The sequence below is a fragment of the Sycon ciliatum genome, chromosome 2 (assembly GCF_964019385.1).
Source record: "Sycon ciliatum chromosome 2, ocSycCili1.1, whole genome shotgun sequence".
NCBI classification, from domain to species: domain Eukaryota; kingdom Metazoa; phylum Porifera; class Calcarea; order Leucosolenida; family Sycettidae; genus Sycon; species Sycon ciliatum.
The window spans coordinates 10156079-10182049 of NC_088644.1; the positions used below are offsets into that span (position 1 = coordinate 10156079).

Consider the following 25971-nt stretch of genomic DNA (forward strand, 5'->3'; position numbering starts at 1 on the left):
TATGAGTATGACATAGCTGCTAACCGCTTTACGTTCATCTTGAACGAAATGTTTGCTTGGATGAGGGGAAAGACGTTTGCTCAGTGAGGATGGAGAAAGGCCCTGGCGGCTCTTGTAGAAGATTCATTTGCTTTGGTTTGTTCGAGGAGAGATAGTGGGATGAGTATGGACATCGCAAGAAAATCGAATTTGACGGCAGAGCAGCTGAAATTCGTCAGTACCGTCGATAGGTAAGTCGCTGAGTGAGTGAGTGTCTGCCTGTCTTGAATAACGCGGGGAGATGAATTTCGTTTGAATCGCCTTGTGTGTTTACGCCGCTCTCGCCTTTCCAGTCTTTCTGCTGGAGGCTTGAAGCTCGACGATGACTTCAAGAAGTCGTCCACCGCGCAGCTAGGCGCTGATGTTTTGAGTTACCGTGGTGTACTTTTGGAGGTAAGTTGGTCATCCAATTCTACAAATCCGCTGTGTTCATTGCAAAAAAACTCGATATTGACATTTCCCTATTTCACACATTTTGAACTCGTTCTTCCACTCGGAGTCGAGACAGCTACAGATTCCTTGATGAAACATCTCATGCTACCTTGTAGTTGAGCTTGAGGTGGATGTGTTGATTGTTTCTCGATAGGGCCTCTCACACTACGAGCAACTAATACCGAATGCTGATGGACGAAGCGCAAAAATATTCTTGCGACTGGGACACCTGAACTTGCTGCTGAGGGACTATCCGCGTGGTGAGGATTTGTGTGTACGGCAATGTGTGTACATTTCCCTCGCTTTTCACATTGCCGCAGCATGCCTTGATCTTGCTTGAGCTTTCCTTGTGGGATTTCTGTTGAGAAATGTAAGCAGGCCATGTGTTACGAACTTTGCCTTCGATCTCCTGTCCATTGCTGCCTCGATTCTCCATGCAAAGCGGAGCATTGAGCTCTAACTGTCCTAGTGTAGAGTTCCTGCCTTCTAACCTCGTGTGACCATCCATTCATTGTTCACCCATCGTTGTCCATTTGTTATCTCGACAGCGCTGTCTGCGTATCAGCGTCACCTCCACCAGTGTAAAGATCCCGATCAAACCAAGGTGAGTGTTGTAATTTAGAGCATTAGAATCGAAGCTATGTCGACCCACAGTCGCGGCCCTGGTGACCGAAATGCGGTCGTGTGCCAGACAAGAAATTTCAATTGGAAATCGGTCGCAGGCGTCGTGAGACAGTGACTTATTGCTTAGTTCCATATGTACATGTTTCAGTAAATATTTGTTGGTGTCCGAGATTTGAGAGACATCTCCTTTGCGTCTGTTAGGTTGTTATCATGGAATTGTTCAATTATGTTTTTGCAATTTTAGGTAATTTTGTTTACAATTTGTAGTACAGTTTCCTGTGTGTATCGTGATTTCCTTGTGTAGTTGAGAGACCAAGAACTAGTTAAATTGAGAGACTGAGACCTATCACTTACAGACCATCAGTTGATATCAATGATAATTATGTGCTATCATTTTTGTAATTTTATTTGTTTACTCAGCCTGGCGCCGAGCCGTCCGCACCGTTTCTTTATGGATTAGGGCTGGTGTACTTCCATTTCCACTCGCTCGACTGGTGGGTCATGCATTTGTTTGTTAGTTGGTGGCGTGTGTGTCCAAGTATGGTCACGTTCTGGTGGGGGGTTTCCCCCACGGATTATCCATGATGTCTGGGGGATGCCTGGGGCCTCCGATGTCACCTGTCAACCTGGGACGACCTGAATAAGAATTTTGTTTGTAGGGATAGTCGAGGCTGATCAGCTAATTAATTTGCATGAATCGTATGCATATCGATGACACCCAATTTTCCATGTTTCCCCTGCATGGCCTTCTCTCAATAGCTGTGACGTACGTCAGCAATTGCTCGTCCTTGGGTTTTGAATAGACCTTATCCACGTTGTTCAGATGTATGAAGTTCAGTACTAGGGCCGTAGGTGTGTACATACCCGGTTGCACATTCAACACCCAACCGAGTCTACGGGATTCTACGAGATTCTACAGGATTTCGTGCATCTGTACAAAGTGCATAAGGCTTATGTCATCTCTTTAAAATAATTTCCAAGTCATGAAATGAACACTTGTGTCTGCAATTTGGTGCCTGAACCGTGGTCGGATTGGTTTCTTCCTTGTTGTCACCTAAGCTTTAGTTTAAGGCCTACATGCGATGCGAATGTCGGACGCTGCTCTGGGATTCCCTCACTCTAATAATTATATCTGTACACTGTGCTCTCTTCTCCACCTGTCCAGGGCTTATCGAGTCTTTGCTTCTCTGCTAGAAAAGCACAAGCAGTTCTCTCTGAGAAAGGATGTCATCATTCGGCTAGGATACATCCTAAAGATGGGCGGTGATTTGTTGAAGAGCAGACGGGTATGTTCATTTTGTTGTTTGTTTCGAAGTACTTATCACACTCTGATGGAAAGCCAAGGATAAATTTATAGAAAAGAAAAGGACCAAGTTATCGTGTTATTGCATGAGCTGATTGTCAAGTGACTGGTGGTGTTAGGTGACCTTTATAGCATAACTTGTAGTTCCTTGGTCCTTTTCTTTGCTATACATTTATCACACTCTGCTGATGAATATTGCACATGATAGTGCTCCCAGATCATTGCGAGTGGAATATCACATCAGATTATTGGCTCATTGCTCAATATGCGCAGATTCCACTGTAGCCATTCACAATAACCATGCATCCTCACAGCATTCTTCAAACGGTCTCTGGGTTCCACCAAGAGTACGTAACCCCCAGGAGTGCAACTCCAGGTATGGGGTCTGCGATGGCTGAACTTCACGTCACGGGACGAACTTGTACACATAATTTGCACCCTGTGCGTGATAGATATAGGGTTGTACGCAACCCTGCTTTGGGTTCAACTCTCTTGTGGTCACTTTGCACTGTTTGCCAGCGTAACCTATTGAACCTTGTCACGTGATGTGAAGCTCTGCCGCTCAGCACTGGATAGAGATTGTGCAAGCAGTTCCACACTCTTGGAGTTATTTACTCTTGCCTACACCAATCGATGAGAAAGAATGGAGTTATCCGAGTTTTCGGCTAAGGCCCATCTTCGCTGACTTCAGGATGGGCATCCTGAAGATGATGTCCTTTATTCTTGTTCATTGATTGGTGTAACCCAGAGACCATTTGAAGAGTGTTGTGAGGATGTGTGGTTATAGTCTTATAGATAAACTCAGATTTGGGGTCAAAATTAGTTGCTGGCACTGGATGTATGTTTGCTGCACACATCTCTGTGATGATGACTGGATTGTTACGTGGGTACGTGTGTTTGTGTGTGTATGTGTGTGTGTACATGTGGGTGTGTATGTGTGGTGGGTGCGTGCATTTGTGCACTGGATCTTTTTCTTTGCTTGCAGTATTTGCTGGATGCGTTACAGAATCCATCCAAGAGCAACATCACTCGCAGCGAGCTTCTCTTTCACCTGGCTCACCTTGATGAGTTGGGTGGTGACTTGAGCCAGGCACACAGCCAGTACCTTAGCCTTGTGCAGAGTACTGACAACGTTCCTAACAACGTAAGAGACATCTCCTATTTGATGCTGTCCAACACGCTGTCTGAAATAGATGTAATTGTTGTGGAACAACTTGTTGACATCCCCCGTCCTTATTCAGATCCTGGAATTGTATACTAAAGTTCCTTCTTTGTGGCTGCACGCTTTTCATTTGTTCAGGTACGCGCTGGTGCATTGAGGCAATTAGGCTGGCTGCACCACACATTGGCTCGTTCCAAAGGTGGTGATCAGGTCAACAATGAACATAATGACGTGGGTATGCGTTACATCCGCCAGTCGCTGTCGGTTGCTAAGAACGATGCTCAGGCCTGGTACTATCTCAGCAGGTCAGTGTGTGTGTGTGTGTGTGTGTGTGTGTGTGTGTGTGTGTGTATCAGTGTGCCTGTGTGTGTGTGTGTGCCTGTGTGTGTGTGCCTGTGTGTGTGTGTGTGTGTGTGTGTGTGTGTGTGTGTGTGTGTGTGTGCGTGCGTGCGTGCTCCAATTTCACTTCAAGGTAGCAGTGCATCTAGTGTCTGCTTCTATCAAAGCAGCGTGCTGTCTATACTGGTTACCCCAGCAAGTGTAGGGTGTGCATAGATAACTGTCTTGGCCGTTTTATACCGATGTACTCCGAGTGGTGTAGACCAGGTGTGCATTGGTGGTCGATTCACATGGCTTCGCCAGTTGTGTGGATTAGACAGTTATCTGGCGCAAGTCTTGGTCTGTCTCATTCAGATCTTGTTCGCTATCGTTGCTATAAGAGAAAATCTGTGGGCGCACATCTAGTGCATTTGCAGATTTGCGCGCTTCTCTTGCGACGGGCGTACACATGGCACAGTGTGTGTGTGTGTGTGTGTGTGCCTGTGTGTGTGTGTGTGTGTGTGTGTGTGTGTGTGTGTGTGTGTGTGTGTGTGTGTGTGTGTGTGCGTGTGTTCATCAGCCTTGCAAGCTGTTGAATGGTGTAATCCCAGCACAAGTTGCTATGTCTAACATAGCTGTTCGCTATCATCGCTCCCGCGATGGGCATGTCTGAGGTCTGAGGTGTGTGTGTGTATGCGCACACAGCTGTGTGGTGTAGACCAGGCTAAAATTACTGGCGGTCAATTCATCAGCCTTCGTAGCTGTTGAATAATGTAGTCCCAGCACAAGCTTCAGCGATGGGCATGTGGAAGTCTGCATGTGTGTATGTGTGTGTGCACATGTGTGTCCGTATGCATGTGCACGTGCATTCGCGCACACAAGCGCGTGTGTGGTGTGTCGGTGTGCACGTCTTCGGCGGCATTTGTTGGGTACAGACGAATCTGCCGTTGGCAACCACCACCACTGTCCAACTGGTCCTTATCAACCTGTGCTTCTTTTACTGGCACGTTCAATACCAGTCTTGGCCACGTAGGAAAGCCTGTGGTGCAGCTTGTCTTGTCTTGTAGGTCACGCCAGACTTGAAGTTCCGCAAGTGTGACACTGTGACAACACCTTGGTACTCGAGTGTATGGTGATACTGGCTCAAGTCTCCACCACCAACTAATTGTAGCGTCAAGACTGACGCACGAGCAGTATTATAATTAGGGCCATTCCCCAGGTTTTGATATCAGTTGTCTGATGATTGCTTCAGCTTGAAACTTTTATAAGCCACAACATAGTCCACTTGGACCCCTCTCCCTCTTTCATACATGTAGGTGAAAAAGGCTCTGCGCTTTGCGAATTGAGTACTTTTCCGGCAGTTTCCCAAACCTTTCTTTGTACATCCTTTCCCCCAGTACAACAGTGGAACAATGTTGATTTGTTGCAACTCTGAGTTTCACCGTCTTACCCCAGGTATACATTACATGTCAATGCAATCATCAGGCAACAGAGGCAACTGCCTTTTTATGTAATTATTTTTCTGGTGGTGCATTGCTGTAGTGTTCTATGCTGCCATATCCAGCTCTTATCTTCTGTCTTCTGCTTTTGGTTTTGTCGATATTCAGAATCCTGGCCTCGCAGGGGAATGTGCGAGAGGCGTTTGCTGCTTGTCGGCAGTCCATCGCATTTGGAGACTTGAATCCCAATGCCTGGTGTTCTATCGGGTAAGAAGGTGTTGGGTCTACATCAGATGCATTCTCTCGCATTTCGGCCATCAGATGCATTCTCTCGCCTTTTGGCCAGCAGTCGTAGTGTTTAGGAAAGTGAAGCTAGTGAATAGCACTCTGCCAGCGTTATGCTGTTGAGTGTGCACTGGTGAACTGGGTTGTCGGAGAGCAGGGTGTCGTCGTGGCATCTGGGCAGACAGCACGAGGCCATGGTATCAAGGTGATGTGTGTGTGTGTTAGACCCTGGAGCTGAATGTTCTACCTGGTCTGTGTGTATGATTAATGCAACGTACGCCTATGACCGAGAACGTGGCCTGCTGGCCCCAGGCGCGGCCCAGACTAGTGGCGACATACTCGAGTGTGCGAAAAATCAGGCCAGACGTCTCAAGGAAATGTTGGAACGGTCTCTGTTGGGATGGTAGCTACACCATAGCTCAGAGGTTAGAGTATCTCTGGCCTCAAGAGAAAGGTCCCCTGTTCGAGTCCTGGTGGTGACAGTGAAGTGTTTCTTCATATTTTCCCCTTTTCATTTCCCTCGATGAATGACTATTTTTTTCTTTATTGGTGCTTTTTCTTCTCTCCTACAGCTTGCTCTATCACCAGCAAAAGCAGTTTCAGGATGCATTGCAGGCGTACACCTGTGCACTGCAAATCAACCCACAGCTTGCCGCTGCCTGGCTCAACGTTGGCATACTCTACGAGCAACACACTCAAATCAAGTATGCCACACTAGTACCATATTCTTCCGAGTGAAAGCATGCCTCCAGTAAAGGCACACTGCACGCATGCATCGAAAAAATAAAGGCGACAGTCTCCTGTAAAGGCTCATGTGCCACTGCTGTTTTGAGTATCCGTACAGGGTCTGAACAGCCCTTTAACACCCTAAAATATACCTACAAATTCTTCCCAGTGAAGCTCTACTCCCACTACTTGAAAAACCGCATGCAAGTGACTTACGTGTGAATGTTGCCACGATGACGGTACGAAGATGAAAGAGACGCACGAAAGACGCTTGGCAGGTTTTAGCGGAATCCTCAGGCGACGACATGATGTTAGGAATTATTACCAACCATGGCATTAGATCAACCTGTCTCAACCGATGTGCTTTTCGCTGTATGTTTTTTTCGCGCTTGATCTACTTAACTGCATGGTGTTTACCTGTGTCTTGTTTGTGTGTGTCCCTCTATGTTGTTTGTGTGCACTAGTGATGCCCTTGCATGCTATCAGAAGGCCATCGAGACAGGTAGGATCCCGTGCTGAAGTGTACACGCCACCAGTGCTGCGTTGCCACCTGTCATGCATTCTTGACGTTACCCCCCACCTCTTGAAACATGGAACCTGGATGCATTTAAAAATGGAACTAAGGGAGAAAGGAGCCTCGATCCTACGGATGCGGAAAGATCACTCTAACTGAGTGTAATGCGATCCTTTACTCTTCTTTTTGAAGGAGATCAGTTACAGTACTATTTCATGTCCAAGTTCTACAGCTGTGACATGTGGAATCCAGACCGAGGTACACCGCAGCGCCGCAGACCGAGTTTGATCACCTCTGGAGGTCTACGAGTGCGAGGCTGTTTGTTTGGCCTTCAACGCTGCTAGTGCATTTTGGTCCAATCTTCACGTGTCACAACTGTAGTATAATTTGATACCCGTTCATTGCTGGCATGGTCAGTGCTACCAGAGTGAAGGAATTGCTCCCATTTGCACAGCAAGCAGAGAGTGAAAGAGCAAGTGTTGATGACCACACTCATCAATGATGCTCACGCCATGTTAACGTATAGAACAAATGCGAAAACATCCTTTCTCCTTTCCTTTGGTTATAAACGCAATCTTTACTTGAAGTACACTAAGGCTGCGTTCCTTTTTAGCTACCTAGTAGAGTAGAGTAGAGTCACTCTACCGATAGAGGTAGATGGTAGAGGCAAGTGCACGAACACTATTCTATCGGATTTAGTAGTTTACACGATACACGATATGTACGTGAAAATGTTTCTCCTCTGTATGGAGTTGTGTACAAATCCTTGATCTTGCTGGAAATCCCGTAGCTCTACCAACTTCTACCGGATTCTACCAACTTTTTCCTGGTAGAGCCGGTAGAGGAAAGTAGAATCTACCTTTTTGAGGAGAATTTTTTTCAAAAAACGAACACCTACCGAAACCTGTAGATCAAAAACGAACGCCCCCTTACTTAGGAACACTTGCAGGTGCATCCCGGTTTACAAAATGATTAAAATGCTACCAAAATAATGTTTAATTCTACAGTTGTGCAAGGAATGGCTATTTGTCTGAGTGCAGTGTATGGTGTGGTGTTCCTTGTTCTCTCCTGCAGGTGGTCCGAACGACACGCTTTACCAGCGAATGGAGATGCTACGGCGTAACAGTGCGAACATGGCACAGATCGGTGCCAATGTGCCGCAGACGGAACAGTACGTAGCTGATAGTCACTGGACAGCAGTGTCCCACGCACCCCATTACCCATGTCTCCTCACTCTGCTTCTGCTTGCGGGGACACTCGGGCTGCGTTTACATAAGAGTTTTCACACCGGGTTGAGTTTCAACCTGCCATGAACACAGATGGACTGGATCGCATACATGACGCATTGCACTTGACCGAGTTTCAGTTCAACCCTCCCCGAGGGAAGGGGGTGATAGAGAAATCGTACTGCCGTATTTCCGTGTGTATGTTGCGCCAGGTTTGCGCAACACGGTTAATCATTCCATTCTGTTCGGCTTGCTTGTTTACTGTAGGCTGCGGAGCTTATCACAAGTACTGATGTCATCTGCGAAATATCAACTGAATTCAGCCATGCAGCCACTGGTGGGTAACCAATCGGTATTGCTGCAGGCCAATCATCTGTCACAGGTATGTATTTGTGTGTCCATGCCTCATTGCTTTTCCATCTTTATCATCTGAACGATTCACGTGAAAGACAACTTCTTGATTGTCGCCATTTTGCATCTGACACTGGATCTATACTGTAGTGTCGCGTATAACAGCATGACCCATATAGAAGCATGACTCGAATAGAAGCCGATTTTTTTAAGAGTGCCGTGACACAGAAGCACAATTTGAATAGAAGCATACGTGCAAGTACATGTATGTGCACACTACATGCATGACAATGTGCACTGTACAGTGTAGACTGACAATTTTGACGTAGAAGCATGTTTTGAATAGAAGCTTGGATTGAACCCCGGCTTAAACGGCCGTAAGCACCTGCTTTTATACATGCCATTACGGTATGTGTATTCTATATCTTCATAGTGGTGGAGCACTTGCGTGTGGAGTGGTACCTTCACACACTTGCGTCTTTTTACCTCACTAATTTGTCAGTTTGAGTGCTCTGGCAAGGTACACTTGTGCCTAGTCATGGTTTAAATTCTGGCGTTGGGAAAGTTATTTTTCATTGCCAGCAGCTTCAGGCGTATTTGTCTGTGCGTTGGAGATGAGTCTCCTCAAAGGACCAAACTCTACCGTCTGCAGACGATCTGACATGTAGTGCTGCAGCAGCGTATGAACTGGTGTAACTGTGCTTTGCTACTATCTAAACAGATGCCTCTGAATGGAATGAACGGGCAGATGAACACTCTTCAAGCTGATCCGAGTGCAATGCTAGGTGCTGCCACTGCAACGTCTGGGCAGTTGGATGCAACTTCGAGACTCATGCAATCGCTTCCACAACAGCAACAGCAGCAGCAACAGCTATCTCAGGTGCGGGTAATATTACGCCTGGTAGCTACAGTGAAGATGCAGTAGAGACTGAGAGAACCCTGGATATAGCAAGCTTTTCTCTCTGCATTGTACATGTATATTCAAAACATGTACGGTTTTTGTTTTCTTTTAACACCCTGCGTAGCTTTTTCCAGTCCTTTATCCTTGGGCGCACAGTACTGCGGCTTTCAAGTAAAGATCGCTGTGTACCCTGGAGGTTTGTTATGCTGAAGTTTCTGTATAATTATAGTCCTTGTCTTGCAGCTGACTCCCAGTAGAGCAAGAGCTACATTTGAGTGGCCGTACTTAATGTTTTATGGTCATTGTTTTGTTATTCCACATGCACCTTCACGAAGGGAAAAAGGCAGTGTGTGCACTAGTATTGCCTTACTGTAGCTTTTCATGTCGTATGCTCGGCAGGTGTCATCGTGTCCGAGTACGGGATTCCAAGTAGCAAAGGCATCCAATTCAGGCCGAAAGGCGAAGGTGAGAGTCTTGAATGGCTGTGTTTGTTCGTATACTCGTAGTTTGGTTATCAACTTATCACAGGAGGTCTGTACTTCGTGGATGTGTACCGTGTGTCCATTTTTTGTATACTAGAGGTCTACTCTGTGCCCTTTTTGCACTATGTTTCTTGTCTGACAGGCGATGGCAGCAAACTCTCGGCGAATGAAGTCCATCGATCCTGATCTCATGCTCTCCCATACACCCAGTGGCCTACCTAATGGAGGCCCTCTCCCGATAACAGCTGCTGCAACAACAGTGTCTGGCCTGGCAATGGCCGCCGATGTGGCCAGTCAAAGCGCGGCGATGGCGAACGAGATGCGGCAAGCATCCGCCGCCATGACTTCCCTGGGTGGTATGTCTCGCAACTGTGCCGTGCCCGGTGCAGCAGCTTCTCCGCTGGCACCACATGACACAATGTCATCATCGCTAGCAACACAGCTCTCTCGCCCTCAATCACCGCTCATTCACCCCATGCAACAGGCTTCTCAGCAGCAACAGTTGCAACAGCAGCAGCAACAGCAACTCCAGCAGCAGAGAATGCAACACCTGCGCCAGCAGCAGCAGCAGCAGCAACTACTGCAGCAGCGGCAGCATGCACAACAGCAAACGATACAGCAGCTGCAGCAGAGATCGCAACAGCTACAGCAGATGTCACTACCGCTGCACCAAAACAACCTCTCCTCGCTATCAACGTCATCAAGTGGCAATAACGGCGCTGCTACTTCTGACCCCATCGGGACTGGTTCCTTATACCAGACAAATGCTACTAATCATCTGCAATCCGCCAGCCCCAACACTGCTGCTGCATCGTCTTGGAATGGCGTGAACAGCAGTAGTTCTGCATGGCCTGCATCTATACTCAATCCTACTAGTTCAGCGAGTCAACGAATGCCCGCCGATCTAGGCACACCGTCACCCTCAGTGGACTTCCTGAAAAGCCTGGATGGATTCCTGAATGGATCAGAATTCATGGGCTCGGGTGTGGGGTCCGAATCGGAGTTTTCAGATGCGTTGAAGGTGTTCCAAAAATCTCCGCTTACATCCCCAACCGGCATGGGGGATCATGTGCTGAGCTCAGCCAATCTTGGCTTGTCAGACCTGGGTCGCTTATCTCAGGATTCAAGTAGTGGCGCCGGTATGCCCGCCACAAGTACGCTAAGCATGACCCCGGGTACCTGTAACACGCCCAGCACCATGTCTGCCAGTATGGCCGCTGCCAGCTCAGGGCAGCAGCAACAACAGCAGCAAGCGATGCAGAGAACGTCATCACCGTCGTCAAGCCCCGGGCCAGCCTCCACAGCCAGTCAAAAGCCACGTACGCCGGGTGCTAGTACAGCAAGCAATGGCGCCGGGTCACCACGTCGGAAAACACCGCAGCCCAGAACACCTACCAGCAGTGGGGCGAATGCAAGCGCCTCTTCGGTTGATTTCCAGAGTCCAGTGGATGGTGCGGCGGATGACACTCGCAGAGCTGCGCGCAACGAACAGTCCTTGACGATGAGAACACAGTCTCCGTCTGCACGGCGACCATCGCAGATCACAGATGTCCTGTCACCCACGCTGCTTTCTTCTCAGCCCAGGAACGGTTTCTCGCATTACGCGCGCGAGCCAGTGATACTGAAGGTACGTTGTCTTGATGATTAGGATGGCTTCGTTCTCTTGGGTACTACGATTTTTGTTTTGGCTTAGCTAGGGTTATAATGTATTAAGAACAACAACACCAACTGTAGGTAAGTGTACTTGGTCCAGAGTGGGCTAGGAGTTAGAGGAGTGGGGGACTTGTTTGAAGCATACATTGCAATTGCTTTGTTTGTCTTTCTGCGTGTGTGTGCGTGTGTGTGTGTGCGTGTGCATGTGTGTGTGTGTGTGTGTGTGTGCATGTGTGTGTGTGTGTGTGTGTGTGTAGGGTGAAAACCTGTCAGAGCAGTATTCGTCTCATGCAGTCAGTGAGCTGAAGCTAGAATACATGCTAACTGCACCCAAGTTTATTCCACCAAAGATGCCCACACTTGAAGTGAAAGACCTCAACCCAGAGGTTCCGACAGTTGAGGTATGTACATTGCATGTACACGGGTGGTTGACTGCTTTCTAGCTCTGTTTAGTAGTGCTCAACATGTGCTGTTCGTTCCCAGTGAGCGCAGCTGCTGATAATGCTTTGATGATTTGTTGATGTAGCTTGTGTACTGGGCGCCATTTAATTTAAAAGGCCTGTGGAGAATCCATAAATACAAAAGACAACTGATGAATAATGCATATCGGTTCTTCTTTTTTTCTTTCTTTTTTACACGTGCAGGCAAATTCCATCGCTGAAGCGCACTCAGCTGAGCTGCGTCACCTGTGTCTGTTTAGCGAACACCCTATCTTGTTGATCAAGAACTGTGCGAAATCCTGCAACATCAGTAAGTCACCCATGCTCGGCAAAACAGGGCTGACTCGGGTTACATCTGAACTGGTGAAAGAGACCGTTTGTAGTTTTGTCTTTGTCTTACTCCAGCATGCTTATTGTTTCCTTCTCAAAGCCTGACATGGCCACTCACCTCACTTGTGTGTGTGTGTGTGTGTGTGTGTGTGTGTGTGTGTGTGTATGTCTGTGTGTCTGTGTGTCTGTGTGTCTGTGTGTGTCTGCGCGTGCACGTGTGTGTGTGTGTTGTTTGTTGGTTCGAAATATTTTATTCTCACGATGTTGTTGTTGTTGTCCAGATCTGGAGCTTTTCGGATCCAAGCATTTATCGGAGAACTTTCACGAGCACCCTATGGAATTAAGAACACAGGTATGCAGCAGAAGTTTAGTTCCTGTACATGACTGAGTGTGCACTGCTGAATAGCTGCCAAAAGAGAAACAGAATGGCCTTTGAACACCCATGACCACCAGCAGATGACCATGTGGCGAACCCCCCCCCCCCCCCCCAATTATAACATTTTTTTGTTGTTGCTAAAAAGCATGTTACATCCAATGGATACCTGTCAGGGTGTTTGGTGGTGTGCGCAGCATGGAATGCTGGTATGCAGTGCTGCACGTCTGTACCATTTTAACATTATACATCTGATCTTGCACATCCCCGGGCATGATTGAATGTTTACGTCTTCGTTACACCGAAGGTGGAGCAAGGTTCAGTAGTAACCCAACGTCCCGCATTAATTGTGATCCCTGTATGTCTCTAGTATTCTCTCTGGTAGCAGAATGCAGAAGCTGCTACATGCTATATCCAATTTCTTGACTGAGAATGGAGGGATATTTAATTCCCTTTCTTCTATTTTGCCTTTCTTTCTTCTATTATTAGCGGTTCCAAGAGCCTGAGGTCAACATTGAATTTGCCTCGAAAAGAAAAGGATGGCGTTACCACAGCAGTCGGTAGGTCTCGCTTGCTCAGTGTCATTACTCGTCTCCGTACCTACATGTACAATGTACTTGTAGCTAGCTATCTCTTTCTCTCTATGTCACTAGTCCACTCACCGTCCCACTCGCTGTTTTCTTACCTTTCCTTACTCTTCTTCTGCAGTGCCTGTAACTTATTCAGCCAAATGTTCCTGGTCTGGAGTTTTGGTGTGCGTGTTCAACTTGCAAAAGACAATTCCTTATAAACTGTCCGCTGCGTTGTTCTTTGATAGCTGAAGTTGGACAGCTGCTTTGGGAACTGGGGCGTAGTATGTCCCGAGGGGCAATTAGAATGCTGTTCTGAAGTGTATAATAACCATTCACGCTGACTGCCCTATGACTCTGGCCAGGACTTCTAGTTCTACGAATCTCAACATTCTGTGTGTGCGTGTTGCAGATCTCAAGTATCTATTGGCAAGTACTACGAGTATCAGAAGCAAACAATGATGGAGGCGTATCAGGTCAGTTGTCATTGCGGACCATCTGAAACCCAGTTGATACGTACACTAATATTTATGTGGGCGTCAATTTTTCTTCAGCCTTCCTTTTTTTAATTTCTCAAACTCTTGATAACAAATCTTAATGTTTTCCATTCGGTTGAGCTGAATGGTGAGCATCGTCATGTCTAATTGACACTGGCCACTCCGGTTTACCAGGGTGCAGGAAAACAAGATCCCACACTGGTTGTACTTGTCCTATTTTCAATATTCTATTGGTTTGGAGAGACTCCCGTGATAGGTATCCATTTACGTCTGGAGAATCCGTAAATAAATGATACAATACATGTCTTGATTCACTCAAACAGCAACGTGACATAGAGGCAACCCTACGACATCACCAAAGCAACCTGCACTAGATATCCAGTTATTATCTAATACAGAAACCCTACGGCATCACCAAAGCAAGTGGTCTCTTTGCTGCAAATTCAGTAATATTGTCTCCTATGTTGCAATGCTTTGCCATTCTTCATCTCTAACGTTATTTTGTGCAGGAGGCTCAGGACCGTCGGGTAGAGGCAGCGCTGGAAGCCGCTGGTCATGCAGAGACTCCGTCAAAATCCTCAAAGTAAGCAGTGACCCGTGTGCGCTGATTTACGGCTGTGCTGCTATTCTTCGTCTTTGTCTCTCTCTCTCTCTCTCTCTCTCTCTCTCTCTCTCTCTCTCTCTCTCTCTCTCTCTCTCTCTCTCTCTCTCTCTCTCTCTCTCTCTGCTGTTTTGTTTCCTGCCTGTTCTGTGCTCTTTGTGTGTGATAAATCCCTGATGTGTGCTGGTGCTGTCATCATGAATTCACCCGTTGATATACGTTCTCTCCTTGTGTGCAGGAAAAAGAAGAGCAACAAGGCGGTCAAGTTCGGAACTAATGGCGATCTGTCTGATGAAACGATGTAAGCAGTGGTTTCCCAGCTGTTTGACATGGTGCCGTTGTCTTTTGCTCTATATTATTTTGTTGTGATTTGCCAATTGCCCATTTACACCCAACCCTGTGATCGTGTTGACGCTATTATGTTAACCTGCTGCAAGATGATCTCTCCCTTTTGCTGGAACCAGTGGCTCATCTGTACGGATTTTTCTTTGCTTTTTTCTTTGATTTTGAAAGGCAAGCAGCGGATGATGGCTGCTGTTATCTTGAAAGGTTATCATGATGATGCTTTATGTGCATGAACCATGCTGCTTGATCCAGGATTGACGTTGTGTTTGTTCTCTGCTTTCCACAGTTTCGCTGACTTGCTCGCTGAAGTTGCCAAGCTGCCGGAGTTCCTAACGGTAAGCTTTTCATCTAGATCTGGATCTCTGGGTAATGCAGCATAAGAGTGTGTCGTGGCTGGCGTGTTGCTAGCATATCCTGCTGTGCACTGCTTCTGTAGCCTTTTCCCAACGGTTGTGTAGACATTACGCAAGCTGGTGAAATTATACGTTGTGTGGGTGTGGTTGATGGCCAGTGTGTATACCAATGCTCTTCGTCCGTTGTCTGCACCTTGTCCTCGCCCACTTCCTGCGGTGTGGTGAGCCCATAAGTAGGATCAGATCCAAGAAATCCGGATGGGGAGGGGGGTCAATAGAGCTTTTCAAGGATGCCATTCCCGCCACCGCCCCGACGCTCACCCCAAGACTGTGGTGAACCGGTCGCATGTCAAAACGCATCGAAAAGTATACGAAATGTGACAGGTTCGTCTCCACCAGAGCTTGGAGCGATTCTGAAGCTTGTTCTTTTTCGCCCAAGCCATAGAAGGGCTTCCTGGCAACTGCTCCGACTCAACACATCTGTCGGACATCAAGTGGATTGCCATTCTACCTCTTATTTCACCTCCACGCATCCATTCCCATACGAAGTGAACGTGAACTGGGCTTCGCCTGGTCACCAGCGATGCAACAATTTCTCACACTTGACCCCGAAAAGTGACTGTTGGTCCAACCTTGAAAAAGCTCTATAGCCAGTTGAGTGTCTTTCCAAAGATTCCTTGTGAATTCTTCCTCTCCAGGGGAATACCCACTTGACCAATGTGTGGCAGTGAGCAAGTACAAGTACAAAAAGCTGATGTGCTTGCTGTGTTTCGATACAACCAACAGCGCAGTTCTTCTCTTGTCGGTGTGTGCAGAAGATAATAACATGCATTGTTGGCGGTGTCTTCTTCTTTTTCCTTTCCTGTTTTTTTCTCACAATCTCCATTGTCTTGCCTACACTACAGGTGACATCATCAGAGAACATCCTATCATACGTCGGTCACACAGTGCTAGGTATGAACTCGGTGCAGCTCTATATGAAAGTTCCCGGCTGCCGGACGCCCGCTCACCAGGAGAACAACAACTTCTGCTCGGTGAACGTCAACATTGGACCGGGCGACTGCGAATGGTTTGCCGTGCCCAACAAGTATTGGGGAATGATGCATCGCATGTGTGATAGGTCAGTGGCCTCTCTGAATTTTAAAAGACACTTACTTTGTAAGACGCACCCGAAGTCGTAGGCTATCCTCCGCTTTGCATTGTCTACCTCTCTGTTTCTTTCTAGCGCATGGTCTCTTTTAAGCATTGCTATCAGTGCTGCATTCCAGGGAGTCGTGCTTTGTAAAGTACCATTTCTCCTGCTCCTTGTTCTGTCACAATGATGATGATGTGTTCACTCATTTGGTGTGTGTGTGTGTGTGTTGTGTGTTGTGTGTGTTGTGATTCCTTTTGCCTATCAGGCGGAGGTTATGCTTCCTAACCGGCTCCTGGTGGCCATTGCTGGATGACCTTCGTGAGCACAAGATACCCGTGTACCGCTTCACACAGAAGGCTGGTGATATTGTATGGGTCAACACTGGCTGTGTGCACTGGGTGCAGTCTGTTGTAAGTACTGTAAGAGAGAGACAGAGAGAGACAGAGAGAGACACACAGAGAGAGAGACACACAGAGAGAGAGACACACAGAGAGAGAGACACACAGAGAGAGAGAGAGAGAGAGAGAGAGAGAGAGAGAGAGAGAGAGAGAGAGAGAGAGAGAGAGAGAGAGAGAGAGAGAGAGAGAGAGCTAGTTTAGTCATGTGTACTGTGTACTGTGTAGTCTAGATCATGGCTGCCACTGCCACTGGCACATTTTCTCAGAAAATGCAACAAGTTTCATCTTGTTCTGTATGCAACAGCACGTAGTTTGGAAGGTGCTGCTACTGCTGTTGCAGTTGCTGCAGGTGATGGTGGTGATGGTGCTGTTGCTGCTATTTACTGTTGTACTTGGTGGTGTTTGTGATTTCACAATTTTATTTTAATCACTATTTTTTATTCTGGACCTGTATAGGGTTTCTGCAATAACATTGCGTGGAATGTTGGACCGACAACAGCGCACCAGTATCGCATGTCCATGGAACGCTACCGCTGGAACAAAGTGCAATGTAAGGCCAGTCTCCATTCACACTTGCTTGCTGCTAGCGCACATGTGCTCTCTTTCTCTCTCTCTCTCTCTCTCTCTCTCTCTCTCTCTCTCTCTCTCTCTCTCTCTCTTTCTTTCTCTCTCTCTCTCTCATCGCTACAACGGTTGCTTCACTTTATTTCGTGAAATCTTTAGCCAAACTACTGTCGTGGACATGGAAATCCGGTCGAGTGACGGGGGCTGGCGCCCTCAGTGCATACAGAATGTTGCAAGCACAGTGCACATGTTGATCGCATGCCAACTCACGGCTGCATGGCCAGCGCCCTGGGGCCGCTTGACCTCCGACTGGATTTCCATATCCACGACAGTAGCTAGGAAGTCGTGTAATATGGAATGATGAATCGTTGACGGCAAGCAGTAGTAGTACTAATGAATCGTTGACGGCAAGCAGTAGTAGTACGTTCGTACAGTCCTGCTCAATGAAATTCAGTCGCGTCACTCAAGTTTGCACCTTGCACCATTTCGCAGCCCAGGGTTCGCAGGTCCAGGGCTGCGCAATGCCCAGCGCTTTCTTGAGTGATGCGACTGGATTTCATTGAGCAGCACTCTACATAGCTCACACACACCGTGAAGTACCGCCAGAGCGCCCCACCATCTCGTCCTTTCCTGATCGTCTTGTGGAGATGGTTTCCTGTCTGTAGGTCATACGACACGGACCTTGCACACACATTGCACGCTGTGCAGTCAACCCGTACCCAGTTTACCTTCGAGCTCCACATAAAAACATGCCAAGTGTGGCCTTGTTACACTACGGTTTTCACACCGTACAAACTTAGTAGCATTCTGCCATACGATTTTCTTCCCTTGGCTGTAAAATCAAGGTGGGGCGCTCTCGCGAGACGGGGGCACTCTGGCGGTACTTTACGGTACTTTACGGTACTAGTAGTCAACTTCACTGCTTCATGTTCTCCGTGTTTTTTTTCTGCTGGGTGCTCAGCGGTGAAGTCCATCGTACCGATGATCCATCTGTCCTGGAATCTGGCACGGTTTGTTCCGATCCGCGAGCCAGAGCTTCACGCTCAGATGAAGTAAGTTTAGTGGTAGTGTACTGTAGCTAGGCAAGGATGTATGCTAGTCGTTTCACAAGGAAACAGATTATAGATGTAAGCATGCCATTGTGTACAATGTTTCGGTTCCAGAATTGTAGGCTTGTGAAATCAATTCGAATCATCACTTGCCTTTTCTTCTTGTGCGTTGGCTGGTGCGCGCGCCGCTGCTTCTCACACAACAATATTGTATACGGAGGCAGACTAAGGTACTATTCTATCAGAGGTCTTTCTTACCTTTGTTGATTTGTTGTGCCTGGCGGCAACTGTCTTGTGTAGGCGCATCATGGATGACAGTATGTCCCGTTTGACGGCCACCAAAGAGAGACTGGACCGTGAAAACACCGATATCAAGTGGCACGGCCACGAGAAAAACGAAGGCACCTACTACTGTCGTCAGTGTGAGGTGAGTTGCCAGCTGATTGAGTCCTGTCTCTCCTGATTCAGTCTGTTAAGATTGTCGCAGTAAGTTCTTTTATCCTTTGCCAAAAGCAGTAGACTCTGCCAAGCTCTGCTGGCTCTTCCAGCTCTTGAAGTGGAAGAAAGTGGAAGATTCCCGCGTTTTGTCACTTGCGCATGCACAAAGGGGCTTTGGATCTTTTTGGCAAAAAAACCACATTTGAATAAACGCGTATATGTGTTTTTTCAGCATTGACCTGGTAGATTCACGGCATTTTTCATGCATGTTCAACTGGTGTTTGGTGTGTGTGTGTGCAGGTCGAAGTGTTCAACTTTCTCTTCACCACGCAGCTGGATGACAAGCATGTTGTGTTTTGCGAAGACTGTGCACGCTCTGCGGACAGCTCGTTGCTGACGTATTGTGTTCTGCAGCAGGTAAGCGAGTACATTCGGTGCCTACTCGTTAGCACATGTGTCATGACCGGGGAGTTGGCCAGACATACTATCAGGATTATACAATTCCAGGTTCTTTACGGAAATATACCAGGAGTCCAGATACCCATTCCTCACCCTCACCACACAAGAAGACGAAAGCTTCACTCTAGGACCAAGCTCAAACAATAGAGAAGCAAGAAGAACAACAACAACCCCCGATCGACGCAAAGCATCGACCTATATACTGCTATATGACTGTACTAGTTGCGTGCAAGCTGAAGGAGCGAAGCGAGCGAGCAGCCAGCACAGCATGAATAGTGATATGTTTCCCAACGCTATTCATAGACGAGACACATCGACGCCACGGCAAACACTTGACAAAGATACATGTAGGAGCAGACGGAATACAATACAGATAGAAACACACGGACGCGACATATCCCCCGCCTACGAACATGTTACGTCCTCGTAACAGAAGAAAAGTAACGGCACTGAAAAAGAAAGCAAAACAATAAAACCCTTGAAAACTTGAAAAGGAAGAACCAACCTCTGCCGACCCAAGAACCAAAGAAAACATATGCGCCAGTCTTGCACAGACTCTCAGCCACAGCAGTGTTAGAAAAATAAGTTATGCCGTTACAACTACGTTCGAACAAGCTATTGGTCAGCCTGCAGGGATTGCTTCTGTGTTACTATCATTATGAACTAATATTAGTAATAAGACAAATCAAGACTAGACGGGTAACAAGATCAGAAACGTGTCCAGGAACTGGTAACTGACCCGAACTAACTTCACTTGAAATCCGCGGCTCCCGTTTGCGTGTTGGCTTTATCTTGACTTCCTCGATGTACCTCCTCTCCAGCTCTGGCTACGTCCAACAGTTTATCGTCATGCTCCGGGACGGGCGCGTTGGTGATGGTGACCAACCGCGGTCGCCAGGGTGCAGTTTATCGTCGTACCCAGGACGGACGCGTTGGTGATGTTGACCAACCGCGGTCGCCAGGGTGCAGTTTATCGTCGTACCCAGGACGGACGCGTTGGTGATGTTGACCAACCGCGGTCGCCAGGGCGCAGTTTATCGTCGTACCCAGGACGGACGCGTTGGTGATGTTGACCAACCGCGGTCGCCAGGGTGCAGTTTATCGTCGTACCCAGGACGGACGCGTTGGTGATGTTGACCAACCGCGGTCGCCAGGGTGCAGTTTATCGTCGTACCCAGGACGGACGCGTTGGTGATGTTGGCTATTGGCAGCGCTCCCTCTCGCTGCCGAGGGTTCGGAATGTTAGTGGCACTGGACATCCTGGCGTGGTCGCCAAATGTCATGACCGGGGAGTGGGCCAGACATACATGCACATGTAGATCATGCGTTAGCAATACATACAAGTCAGTATACACGATGTCCACGTGAGCAGGCGCTCATTGGGGTTCCGCTGAAGGTGCCGGCGGTGGTGGCGGTGGTGGCCGGACTGGTTTAACGACCACCGACCGTAGCCGACCGGTGTAAGTTGCGCTGACCTCTTCCTCATCTTCCGTGCCTCCGTAATCGAGATCGGTGTCCAGGTCCATCGCGACCTGGTCACCTTGACCTTCTGGCCCGCCGCGCACCGCGTCAGCATAGGAGGGCTTCTTGGGAGGTGCAGCATTGACAACTCCCGCCACACTTCCCGCTGCCACCACAGCAGCTGCAGCAGTAGTCGCGGCAACTGTTGCCGCCGCCTCACCGCGAGGCTTCTCCGCAGGCCAACCTCGCTTGGCCAAGTGCGCCTGCCACCGCTCCTCCCGCTTCACCCGCCGTCGGTGAGAACAGGACCTTTTTCCTGGTGCGACGTTGGCAGACTCCTCGCCTTGTCGTCGCCGCTTCTGGGGTAGGGAACCGTTCCGCCTTGGTACCGGAGGGGAATCCTCACTCCTGCCGGCATCCGCGCCGACGAAGGAGGAGAAGAAGCCCTCCGATGACCGCTGCAACTGAATCAGCTCGCCACGCAGCCTCCGCAGCAGCGTGGCAGGCCGTTCACGCCCGGTTGCCTCCAAGGCCGCCGCTCCATCGCGGAGCGCCCTCCGGACCTCTTCTGCCTGGCAATTGCTAGTTTCCGCCATCTAGCCGTCCTTTGTACTACTAAGGGGGTGATTATATGTGCAGCTCCAGCCCGGGCTGCTCGACAGGCGGGCCAGCCCGCCTGCACCGGGATCTCGGGGTTGTACACAAATCCACACAAAACCTGTGGTGCGTTTACATGGCAAGCGGGCTGGCCCGGCGAGGCGGGATCCCGCCTCGAGGCACCCGGGATCCCGGCTAGGCGGGCCAGAAAAAGCACATATAAACAGACCAGCCCGGGCCAGAGTTGTATTATTATGGTGTCAACACTGCGTTCATACTACAAAATAGGTACTTTTACCTTTTGAGGGAAGTTATAAAGAGGATTCCCGATATTGTCTTGAAAATCTATGAAGCTTTTTGTACAGCAACAAGAAGGACGTACAGTGAGCACTATTTATTTGTCGACATGCATGATTTACATTTAAATGGAAGGGGAACTACTTGCAAAATACTTTGATATGGACAGCTAAAAATGTGATAAACAGGAAAAAGAAACGAGGTGATACAACACACCAAACATGTGCCACAGCGCGAAAAGAAACCAGCAGAAAAATACATTGTGTGAGAAAAAAAGTTTTTAGGTTTATAACCTGAGTATGGCTTGCAGCCCTACGTTTCAGCCCGGAGCAGCACACTACAGTCGTAGTGTGTTTGCTGCATACTCACAACGGGCTGGCGTGTGCTCTGCGCATATAAACTCACTGCGGGCTGGCGACCAGCCCGGCCTTGCACATGTAAACACCCTTGGTGGGCTGGCCCGCTCGCTCCAGCCCGGGCTGGAGTTGCACATATAATAGGCCCCTAAGAGTGGTGGGCAGACCCTGCTCGCAGCGCCAAATGTCGTAACCGGGTATCCCGCTAGTAGTAGCGTTCAGCCGCAATATGCGACTACTGCCCAACCACTCACACAACAAGGTCACCGTAACCTAAAGGACGTTTATTGCTCCGGACAAGAAGCAGGAGAAACGAGAAGTGACTCTAGCGGCTACGAACACATCCTATTGTAAGCTTAGCTAAAACATGAAGTAAACATCAGCGTGGGTTATAATGCAATAGTGAACGACCATGCCAGCTGAGAAGTAGTTACGCTGCTAATGTATTGTTCAGTGCAACAGCAATAGCACCGGCTATACGGTGAGGTCCTACGTTGTCATCAGCGGGACTTAGAGTACTCAGTAGTAGTACGGACGTACATGTATATTCGCACCAGACCATAACGACGGTGACAGGTATGAATATGTCGCACTGTCACCAACTGATTTGTCAGGGGAGAGCTAGAGGCAAGATGATGGCGGCGTGGATCAATACTACTACTACAGTCAGACCTCGCTTAACCGCACACATCCGTTTTCCACAAAAAATATCCGGATGGGCGAGGGAACCGGATAATCGAAAACACACACTGTGTGTGTGCATAGCATTGCTGTAAATCGGTGACCAACAATTTTCTTCCGGATGGCGAGGGATCCGGATAAATGAGGACCGGATAAGCGAGGTGTGACTGTAGTACATTACAACAAGTACACAGATGTAGAGGTAAGGGGATACGTTAGGACAGCTCTGCATGCATGATGCTCGCGGGCAACAACAATAATAACATGCATCTAGTCATGAGTAGGAAAAGTCACAGTTGCAGCATTTGCCGGATATGACACATGTATTATGTCAGCATATGTACTTACTGTAAAATGGCTAATTTTAGCGACGTTGATATTTTAGCGACTTTAAAAAGAAGGATGACTAGCACTGAAACTCTGATCGCTAAAATATCTTGTAACATGGAAAAATGTGGGCGCAAGTTATGCGATCGAGTCCACCAATTAAACCAGATTTTTGAACAGTCAGATGTGCACAAAACTGGCAAGGAGTCTGAGACATTCCACAGCATGAAAGTCAGCTTGAGCACTGCTCGATGGCGCTTACCTTCCCCTCTTTGGAATTAGCACTAATATCCATGAACCTTCCAAGTTGGAAGGCCGTTGGTTAGCGCTATCGAGCAGTGCTCAAGCTGACTTTTATGCTGTGGAATGTCTCAGTACTCCTTGTCAGTTTTGTGCTAGATTGTGCACGTCTGACTGTTCAAAATCTGGTTTAATTGGTGGATTCGATCGCATAACTTGTGCCCACATTTTTCCATGTTACAATTTTTTCCTTGGCTCACCATCTGAGCTAAAATATCTCATCGTGAATTGGTCCAGATTCAGAAAACGCTAAAACGTTTACCCTTGAAAATTAGCCGTTCTACAGTACAAGTATGTGCTGTGCCACATCTGGGTCGGAAGGTATTTTAGTGTGGTACGGTCAGCCATCTGAAATACAATTTTCTCGTGGGGGTGGGGTGGCTGGGCCGAAATGTTTGGAAATTTAGAACCCAAATTAGTGTAAACCGCCCGATATTCGCGTCACTAATTTTTTTGCGATCTCCCAGACCCAGCAAGTTAACAATGGCAAATGTCCGCGGAGCACTGTGAACACACATATACATCCACTGTTGAAGTTTGATATCAGGATGGTTAATATTTGCGTTATGATTTTCTCGCAAAATTAGCAAACATTAATACGCCGCAAACATTAGGCAGTTTGCAGTAGTGTATTTGATTTATTCACGGGTAGAATAAGTGGTGCGGTCAATACCGTAGTGACCGCACTGTGTCCGACGCCCCTGCGTTCTCTGCAACTGGGAATGAACCTACAATCTCAATGTCGGGAAAAAGGCGAATTTAAAATCTTTGTTCCTTCGCCGGACTGAATAACATCCTACTCTTTGCGAGAATGTCGTCATTCAGTTTGTGTGTGTGTGTGTGTGTGTGTGGATGCGTGTGCACGTGGGTGGGTGTGCATGGGTATGTTGTGTGCGATGACTCTCGCTCGCCTTGCAGTTTGAACTGGAGGACTTGCAGACTGTTCGGGACCATTTTCATCTGCAGCCGGTGAGTTGATTGTCCCAGTGGTGCAGTGTATTGTGCAGCTAGTGATGATTGCTTGAATGGTGGTATGATGGTTGCATAGCTCTTAGTATTCTGTACTGGATGTGTGCTCTTAGTATCCTGTACTGGATGTGTGCCTATTGCTGATTTGTGCCAGTAAATTGCAGCTGCGGCTTGACCTGGCTGGTGATGTGCGGGGTAGACAACTGGCCTCTCTCAACTAACTAGAAGAGGCAATGTTTTTTTAAGCTCTGTGCGTGACATTTTTCATAATGTGTTGTTACGTTGTGCTCAGGCTACACCGTCATCGAGTGACTCTCCGTCACCACCGAAGCACCTGACTTTATCTCGGGTACCGTCGCCTGCCGTAGCATCTTCTCAGCTTAGTGCCGACGAGCCAATAGCAGCAGCAGCAGCCGCCACTACGTAAGACATGTGCTTCGCCTTTCGTACATAAAGGCCATCAGAATATACTACTTCGGACAGAAGCTTTTCTCGTTTCTATTTGTATATCTCTTTTATTATCTTGTAGCTTGTTTATTTTTAACCTAACCTAGCTGCGTGCAGGGGTTCGCTACTATTCTGCGAGAGGTTGTTTTCTTCAAATTGGGCACCATTTTCTCAGTGCACACTTTTCACAATTTTTTTTATTTTACCAGATGCGTGAAACACACGTGCACGCCCTCAGGTCACACAGCATGTCGTGGTTGGTCTTTCTCACACATGCATTCAGTTTGCTTCTATCTCCAGTGTTCTTGTCGTCGCCGGCGGTGTTCAATGTTTCTAAGCAGAGAGGTGTTACTAGGTGTGTGTGTCATTGTGCTACTGGCTCTATGCCACTCCTAGTGCTACTTCTCACTCTAAGTGCAACCACCCACTTGATTTGTAAGTTTCGATTTTCTCCTTACTGCCTGTTGACGTGGAAAAAAAGAGCTTGAGTGACGTCTTCTTTCTTTCTTTCTTTTGTAGTATTGCTGTCCCCCCGCTGGTATACCTTGATTGATCCTGTCATTAGCTGCCCTGCACCTGTTGTGTGTGTTGCCATAGCCGTCTGTCAATTGCTCCCAATCGTAGGAGCTGCGTGCCTCCTGTAATACTAATAGTTGCACTGCCCTCTTCTCACATCATGTGCTATTTTTTGGACTCTCCGTTGTGTCGTTGAAATAGGCTAGACACCCGCGAATATACAAGCACGCGCACACGCACGCTGTTTTGCAAACTACCCATACCGAATTGTCTACATTGTCTGGTTTCTTGTCTGGTTTCTCGTCTGTTTGCTTGATGACGGTCATTTTCTCCGCTTGGTTTTATTTCTACCCATTTCTTGTTGAATTTTATTATAACTACTCTAGAGAGCTGGTGTTTGCAAGCCATACACCCAACTACTATCACCTATGTGTGGCTACGTATGGCTTTGGCTGTGTTGAGAATAATGATGATTGTGGATATCAATGTCACGAGTGCAAATCTGCGCATAATTAATTAATAATTATTATTATCTCTTAATTTGCTGGCACAAAGTCCTATAATTATATAGGATTTGAAAATGCGTAACCGTTATGCTGTTGTTATTGGTCATCATGAGTCATTCCTGACCCATAATAACAGCATAATGGTTTTCATAATAGCTGTAAATATGTTTGAGGCATGAATGTTTACTTTTTAGATTCATAGGACATCATGAATACCCATTTTGAGCAAGAATTGGAACTTTGAGCAGCATTGTTCAGCTGGTGTCATGGGAAGGACTGAAGCAGTGAATGTGCAAAAGAACATTACAGGTGTGGCACGGGGTGGTTTGTTAATATTTGAAAAATATCTTATTCAACTCTCCATATCTACTACACTACAGTCTGTATCGGCTATAGCGTATCCTTTTGATTTACATGATTTTATCACCATAACCGGTGCATCACTACCGGTATTATCAAGAGTAGATAAACAAGAGTGTGCAACTCCGGATCTCTCCTGCACAATCTG

General features: G+C 47.6%; 1 protein-coding gene across 1 annotated transcript; it reads left to right on the forward strand.

The window, feature by feature from the left end:
• Positions 1 to 25707, forward strand: LOC135808604 (histone demethylase UTY-like). The gene is made up of 32 exons (XM_065321820.1): positions 1 to 230; positions 333 to 432; positions 626 to 731; positions 1020 to 1075; positions 1516 to 1589; positions 2261 to 2381; positions 3384 to 3542; positions 3699 to 3865; positions 5486 to 5584; positions 6175 to 6306; positions 6793 to 6830; positions 7917 to 8013; positions 8336 to 8450; positions 9141 to 9299; positions 9720 to 9785; positions 9945 to 11429; positions 11713 to 11856; positions 12100 to 12205; positions 12507 to 12577; positions 13088 to 13158; positions 13580 to 13643; positions 14174 to 14247; positions 14504 to 14566; positions 14897 to 14945; positions 15869 to 16083; positions 16364 to 16508; positions 16953 to 17046; positions 18022 to 18112; positions 18410 to 18536; positions 18848 to 18964; positions 23944 to 23994; positions 24287 to 25707. The coding sequence occupies exons 1-32, from the start codon at positions 160 to 162 to the stop codon at positions 24419 to 24421; spliced, it is 4662 nt and encodes a 1553-aa protein (XP_065177892.1). The 5' UTR covers positions 1 to 159; the 3' UTR covers positions 24422 to 25707.
• The last annotated feature ends 264 nt before the right edge of the window (positions 25708 to 25971 follow it).